This window comes from Gymnoscopelus microlampas (assembly GCF_963454915.1).
Source record: "Gymnoscopelus microlampas genome assembly, chromosome: 24".
Taxonomy (NCBI): Eukaryota; Metazoa; Chordata; class Actinopteri; order Myctophiformes; family Myctophidae; genus Gymnoscopelus; species Gymnoscopelus microlampas.
In genome coordinates, this window is record NC_139961.1 from 11,556,466 (window position 1) to 11,564,734 (window position 8,269).

The 8,269-nt window shown below is 43.2% G+C and overlaps 1 protein-coding gene across 1 annotated transcript in view; it reads right to left on the reverse strand.

Annotated features, from left to right (window-relative positions):
- The window catches only part of LOC311040547 (voltage-gated inwardly rectifying potassium channel KCNH7-like), a gene marked incomplete at both ends in the record, with an annotated part of 127,269 nt that extends 119,650 nt beyond the window's left edge, over positions 1–7,619 (reverse strand). Inside the window, 2 exons of the mRNA XM_084050878.1 lie at positions 5,573–5,803; positions 7,544–7,619. Of these exons, the coding sequence (XP_083907004.1) occupies positions 5,573–5,803; positions 7,544–7,619 (307 nt within the window). The remainder of the gene's footprint in view (positions 1–5,572; positions 5,804–7,543) is intronic.
- Positions 7,620–8,269: the final 650 nt, after the last annotated feature.

The window sequence follows — 8,269 nt, forward strand, 5'->3', positions numbered from 1 at the left end:
ACTTGGTATCCCTATTTTGGGCATGTCAGTACCACCTGAGCTTCTTCGATCTTGTATTTTTGATCACTTGTTTTTTTTTAAATGTTTTTTTGTTTTTGTTTTGTTATCCAGCACTACAGTAGCTTAGCTAGGTTTGTTTTTGTTTCTAAGCTAGCCGGCAGCGTATGGTACATGGCTGTGTGTGGAAACTGGCAATTCGCATCCTCACTGCATTGAAGACAGCACCCAGCGCTATATGGGATGATTTGAAGAAGAAAGACAAGCTTTTCCTGGGGCTCTCTCTCTCTCTGCTATCGCCACAGCCCAGGCTAAATCTTGTGCTCTGTGTCCCAAACACTGACACCAACCCTGCCATGGTCTGGGTCCTTTGTCACTCGGGGGCAAGCTGGCTCCATCAGGCACCCTGTCGGCTCTGAAGGACAACCTGTGGCCCAGCCTCGCAGCAAAGCCCCAGAGTCAAGCCTGTTCCAGGCAAAGCCCAAGAGCCAAGCCTGTTCTGTGACCAGAGGCCAGAGATTCTGCTATCCAAGTGCCCAAAGTCAAGGACAAACACCTCTGCTCCGCAACTGCTAGAATGTAATAACGTGGTCTACTCTGTTGGTGTTAAAGATTAAAAAATGTTGTGGTATTTTTGCTTTACTGGAGTTTCAATTTTCAAATCATTTTACTTCTACCCCACTACATCTCAGAGGCAAATATTGTACTTTTACTCCACTACTATTATTTGAAAACTTTAGTTACTAGTACTTTGTAGATCTTGATTATTATTACAACACATACATTAACCACTTCAGCCCTATATAGGTTTTGGCCATTTGAAAATAGCCGATCTCCAAGCTAACAATGTGAGCTTGTAGATATGCTATTTTCAAAAGATTTTTATACATTTGAAAACTTGTGAAACGGGATATTCTGCATAATGAGTACTTTCCGGACTTTTACTTGTAACAGGGTATTTCTACATTGCAGTATTGATACTTTTACTTAAGTAAAACATGCAGTACTTTTTCCACCACTGTTAAAGAGGGCACCAACAGCATCAAAGCCTGGCCGAGGACTTTGTCAGCCTTGGAGACGATGTACTCCAAACTGGCAAGCAGTGCATCATCTGGGTCAGACACACAGCAGGCTTATTTTAGATTGAGTATTTACATAATGGCGTACGTAGACACGCAAATTGTGCTCTCACATCTTTAACGAAAACACTGCCTCAAAATTGTCCTCCCTATTTTTGGCTGTTCATTTATCCCAAAATGTTGATGTTGATAAGGTTAATGGTTTTAATCTACTCTGCAGCCCCACTTTAGATGCTGTAGCACCTGTTAACTCTAGAGTTAAGTATAATACAGGGTTATCTCCCTGAGTGAGGTTTCTAAAAGAGTATGTAGGAGGGTTGAACGTAGGTGGAGGAAAACAGAACTTGAGATGTATTGCAAACAGCTCAAGATCTGAATGGACTCTTACAATAAGTTAGTTAAGAATACAAGAGCTAAACATTCCTCAGATCTAATTCATGCAAAAAACATTGTCCTATATTTTCAGTCCATTGTTATATATACAAACAACTCTACAAACCTGTCCCATTTAGTCAACTCTTTAGCAGGTAATAAAGACAGGATGTCTAATAATGTCCTTCAATTGAAATCCAAAATTCTCATAATTGGCTATGTACAGTACCGTGATAAAGTACATTCTCAGATTCAGTAATCACTTCCGTCCGTCATCCAACAATCTCAGGTCTGTTGCCAAAAACCTTGGCAAACTTTAGTTTTTATTTCTTCGCACCTTGAATATTACAATGGCGTTTTAACATGGCTTAAACAGAAAGAAACAATCATTAGGCTCCAAATCAAACACTTGCTGCTATGCTTTTAACTGAAACCAGGAGGAGAGAACATTCTGTATTTCTCCCATTTATTTTTTGATCAACTATTTTGTAATTTTTCCATTTTCTCCCCTTATATAGTCATTGCCAATTGCCCCCTGTGATTATGGTCCCCTGTCACTGCCAAGCCCTACTTGTTAGTCTTGGGGAGGAAGTAGACAACCACATGTCTCTCCACACATGGAGGCACCAGCTGCTTCTCTTCACCTGCCAGTGAGGAGCTTCACCCGGAGGGCGTAACACATGTGGAGGAAAGCGCCGTCTCTCCCAGTTCCACTCCCTACTGAACAGGTGCCCCCGACCAACTTGTAGGAGTCACTAGCGCTTCCCACCTGTGAACATAGGCAGTTGTGTTCGCTCGAGGGGGTGAGTAGAGGCAGTAGTCCTTTTTGGAATCAAAGCCACATAGGAGACACAGTGCCACCATTTTGTAAGATACATACGTAAATGCACATGCGCATTATTATTATGTCAAGAAGTATGTTTAGGGGCGCCAAAGCAGAGTGGTTAAGGCACGCACCACATAGGCATAAGAAGAAGCAGTACTGTATGTGTAAAGTCTTATTTTGTTATAATTTATCCATGAAAACTGTGTAGTTTTTTCATTCATTGTGCAGTTACTGTAGGACTGACTGACTACTATGGGGGCTGTCATGCCCAAAATCCGAGCTCACTGGTGGATAGGAGACAGTCAGTTTCTGGTGGATAGCAGGTGGATAGCAGAAAACCTACTAACTAAGGTCCCTCTTTAGTCTGCCTGACTCACTGGATGGGGCCCTGGGCCATTTACAACTGAATTAATGACTGGAGGAATACTGTTCAAATTCTATTGTTACTCTTTATTTCTCACTACACTTCATCTTTTATACATTATATATATAATTGGCTTAATTTTGTTGCTGATTTTATTTTATGTAAAGCACTTTTTTAATGTAACCTTGTTTTGATAAGTGCTTTATGAACAGTTATTATTACATTGTTTTTATTATAATGAGGCCTTTTGTTGAGCCGCCGGGGCGCGAGCGTCTGAAGCCCCTCCAGTTCATTTTTATCCCAGCGCCCCTGGGGCCAGTAAGGTTAGGGGGATGGGGATGGTGTGCGTGTGCGTGTGGGGGGGGATCCGGCCACCATTGATTTACCCTCTCTGGCATACGGCGTCTGAAGATCAATGAGACATGAAGGTATTTGTGTCCTCATTAACGCTGTTTGCTCAGCAGATCGATGCAGAGGTTATGACTCCGCCCCCACCGGCCAGGTTGAAAGCACCAGACCCCTGGAGGGGGGCCGCGTTGGGTGGATTTTCAGGCCAGCTTGAAATGTAAAGCTGGCACTGGTTTATTGCCTTCATAAAACGTGCCAACGTCAAGCTCTACAGCAGATGTCAGCTTGCAGCGAAGTGAAGACTCCCCAGTGTTTATGTGAAGCAAAAAGTCTGCATGGTATTCATGCTACTTATCAAGCATTGTACTCTGCCTGCGGTCGTTGTCCAGGCAAGTCATGGTTCAGTAGAGACCGTATCAAACCAGGCTATTGGCCTCAGCTTTATGGTCTAATGGGGTCGAGGCCACATGAGAGCTCTTTCAACAAAATGAACATCTAAGACATCTTGACTTAACTGTGCTCATTCCCTCAAGCTAAGCATATTCGGACTGTATCTCATTCTTTTAACCTTTGCGCACGTGTACACGTACACACACACACACACACACACACACACACGCGCACGCAGTCACACACACACGTCCGCAACTGTTCCTCCCAACTGGGCAGTAAGTACAGTATTGCACATTTTACTACCGCTCACATTGATTGGCTTCCTCGTATCTCCATGAGAATGAAAAACACTCAACTCCAGTCCAGACCAGTCCATGTATAAAGGTGCTCTGTCGCACCTCTACCTCATAACACCTCCAATACCAACGTTTTTTAGGAAGCGTTGTTTTGGTCGTTTTATCCCACCTGCACATATTGGCCCTTTATCAGTTGTTTTATGGTTCAAATGTCATCATTGTGCTTTTAATCACTTCAAGTAAATGAAACAAAGAAACTATACTAATGTAGTATTCCTGTTAGTAATGGAAGCCACAGTCACTTTCTCTTGTTACAACGTCTTGTGCCCTCAAATTAACTTTAACAACATTAACTATGGCAGCCCAACAACGTTATTTTTTAACGAAAATGGCCGGTCTACAAGCTACGAGCTTGTATATTTGCTATTGTCACCGCATGACCCCACGACCCCACCGTATAATGAAGTATAAAATAGGGCTTAAGTGATTAAGCCCTTCAATTCAAGGGCAGCATTATAGGTCGGCTTATGGGCCCTTATACATACGCTTAAATGATCCTGACACAAACCACAGCCTCATCTTCAAGTCACTTCTTATAACAGGCTTACTTTGTTAATGTAAACACCACTTACTGTACTGTGTGTGTGTGTGTGTGTGTGTGTGTGTGTGTGTGTGTGTGTGTGTGTGTGTGTGTGTGTGTGTGTGTGTGTGTGTGTGTGTGTCTTCCCTCTATCTGATTTTATTGCTTATCTTCTCTGTGAAGCCTTGCCCCCCCCCACCCACCATCAGCTGCTATAAAACTAAGCCCCATCGCTAGCACAGAGTGAACCTCAACCAAAACCCCTAATGGTTACACCTTCACTGTTATGCAAGGTGGGCTTAATCATCCGGATAAATATACCGTTGCTAGAGGTCACTGCATGAACTCTGCATGAGCCGGGGTCAGGCACAGCCGATATACAGGCAGGTTTAAACTTTCACTGCTGCCTGTCGCTCAGCAAAACAAAAACAACCCGCGGTGCCAAGTCATGATCTGTGCGCAATGTATTCAGAAGGCAGCATACTGTATGCCAGACGGATTATCCAGCATATGGGAAATGGGGGGGCGGGGGGGGGGGGGGGGGTTGGCATCAGCTACTGTACAGAGGATTGTCAAGTCATTGGGTGGTATCATTTACACAACATCTGAATCGGACAGTATATGTGAATCGTGGTTATTACCTGTACAGTAGAATATAGAAACAGAAAATAGCATATCGTGCCTTTGGCTGAATGACGGGGCATAAAGGAGAAACCACACAGTGAAACCAAAGCCATCCGGGCCTCATCACGTTACACTCTGACGGTACAAAGTTGGTCTTCGGGGAGCTGAGCTACATCCAGCCTGCTCGGCTCCATACAGTGCAGACTAATGAACAGAACCGAGTGTCACTTCAAAAAGTGGACTTTTCAGCGAAAAAGGGATCATTCGCTTGCTTCTCCCTCCTGTCCACCCTTGTTTCTACACGGCCTCCGAGCTGCCAAGTTATACGAGTAGTCTGACGGATGCCTGGTTGGCAGCAAAATGTACCACGCAGAGCACAGCAGGGGCAAGAAATACAATACACCTGCTAACTTACAGTGGTAGCTGTCAAAAGCACAGCCCACATCCTGCATCGGCGCCGCATTACCACTAAAGCAGGTACTGATGTAGGCCATTCTCTTCTGAATGGGAGCAAGTGTAACTGACCATTCAACAAGAGTTCCTTCTGTTTTATTTACACCAAACATGCGGGGCAGTAATCCCGTGGTGAAGTGCAGCAAACGTGCAGTGAGATTTTTCCAAAGTTGAATTTATAGTGACAGCTCTGTTCGTTCACACAACCTGCAAGACACAGTCACGTTGTTTTCCACTCACCGTCCTTGCGGTGGTAGGTTATCTCCACCTTACGTTCCTCTGACCCCAGGAGTGCCTGGGCCACCTGGGCGATGGCGTGGCGGCTGGTGAACTCTCCGTGGAGGAAGTCGCAGGTGCATGGCTTCTGCATGCAGTCCGGCCTGGAGAAGCCCGTCATCTCGCAAAAGCCGTCGTTGCAGTAGATGATAGCGCAGTTCTGTACCCGGGCATTGGCGATGATGAATTTCTTATCTGTGAAGGGGTGGGGGCGGTGGGGGAGGAAAATTGATTGATTGAATTGATTGAATACTTTATTAACAGTTTGCAAAGACAAGCACGGGGAAGTACAGTTCAATACAAGGTCTGTTAAGAGGCTTGGTAAGTGGAGAGGTGGATGTGTTGGCATGGCAACAATTTGTTTATGAGGACAGTATCCTGTAAATAAGGATGCCTAATCAATAGTGTGGTCAGTGGTGTAATGCAAAGATAGACAAATGGACGTCATTGCAGAGATCACCTCAGATCAATTACTGTAACCAAAATCAACAAATCCAAAGATTACATTTGCTAAATAGCATTTCATATCAAATTACTTAAGTGTCTGATGCCACTTGCTGTATAGTATGGATTTTTGACAAACGTGCATAATCCGCTTCAATCTAAAAAGATGGATACATTAAGTTTACTCTCCAAAAATGTTCTTGACTGCAGCTGTTCAAAGCAACTGGCTGAGGAAGGCAAAATTAAGCTTCATGCCAGGACTGATATCATTTATGCAATAAATGGCTCCAGTCACATTCACGTTTAAGGATTAATTATGGTACATTCTGTGGCAAAGGTGCAGTAAAATGAATACACCCAAACAGAGTAGAAAGCATGTGCAAAGGTGAAAATGTTGTGCCTTTTAATGTCATAGATATATTGCACAAATAAAGATGGGTGCCTTGTTTCCTTTCAATCAATGGACCAACAGCAAGGTGTGGAGTAATGCAGCACTGCTTATGAGATCTATGACAAATGACAATGCATCATTACTGCGGGATTATAGCTTTGAAGCAGCCTTGTTTGGATTATTTCATGTTGTGGACAAAACTGGACATAATGAATGGTGTGCAAGAATTATATTTAATTAACTAGGCTCCAATTGCTATCAGACAGTAGACCACTAACAAGGGGCATCCCAAAACCACAGGGTAAAAACAGCCATGCCTTTCTATAATGTAGCCTACACAGTAACATTTCCAGTGTAATTTAACTCTGAGAGTGTAGAAATGTAACCAAATGGACCCTTCTGTTACAAATGGATGAATCAACACTGAGGATTTTGCTGTGTACCTTGATATTAACCTATTGTGACCTTAAAAAATTGAATTAACCACCACCATTTTTCTCCAGAATATTAAATAAGATGGTAATAACAGATACTTATCCCTCTACTATTTCCCATTATGTAAGTTACCTTAAATAATTGGCTTTGCTGTCACACAGTAAAAATCCGGAGCGTGACAGTTAAATCAATCAATCAATCAAAGTTTATTTATATAGCACGTTTCATGCATCAAGTACAGTTCAATGTGCTTCACAGAATAGGTTTAAAAATAAAGAGGAAAAAACCCGGAGGATAACAACAAATAAAGAGAAAGCATGTAAGAGGAGAAGAAAATATTGGGAAATAATAAAATAGGGAAAAAATAAAAGTAAATAAAATAAAACAATGACATTAATACATATATATATATATATATATATATATATATATATATATATATATATATATATATATATATATATACATATATATATATATATATATATATATATATATATATATATATATATATATAAATAAAATTAACGCTACGGGTTTTTTGCTGTGCACAGCAGCATCCAGCCAGCGCTTCTTCTGAGAATAAAACCCAAAACAAAAGCATGCACTATGCAAGGCGCTGCACCGGGGCATCACGAAACGGCGGTGTGTTCGAGGCTACTCACTTTGTCCTTCGAATTTCCGTATGATAATTCCCAAAAAGGTGTTTTGTGGCGCGACATGACCCCTGCGAACAGGCATGGTTGGTTCCCCCCGAAAATAGCGAGCCCAGTCCCCTGGGTGCCTGCTATGTGAAGTTGTGGTTGTGACAGAAGCCAAAGCCAGAGGGGGCTCCCCTTTTTTTGTTCCTTTGTCACTAGTCAGTCATCCTCGAATTGCTTCGATCCACCTCCACTCAGCGGCTCCTTATTTCAACTTCAACGCGTCCATCTCACGGGCTTCCTCACGGCGATCCTCGCCGAAATGAGTTGATAAGCCGCAGTTTAAACATTTCACACACATCGATGATGTTGTGCTGCTGCTGCTGCTGCTTCCCCCGTGGCTCCTCGAAAGCGGTGCGTGCGTGTGTGTGTGCGTGTGTGTGTGTCTGTGTGTGTGGGAGAGATAGAGAGAGAGAGAGAGAGAGAGAGGCAGGCTATTGTTTGTGTGATGGGAAGACCGATGCTCTCTGAAGCCAGCGGCTGTGTCGAGGGGAGGGAGGGAGGGAGAGAGAGAGAAAGAGAGAGAGATAGAGAGACCCAAGAAAGGTGACGCGAGGGCAAAAACGAGTGTATCGCGTTATACCCCGTGATGAATGGAAAACCCGCGGCGACGATATTAGGATAGAATGGCCCGGATTTAAATGTATTTGATTGCTGTGAATTTCCATCTGTCCCTCGCCTATCGTTTGC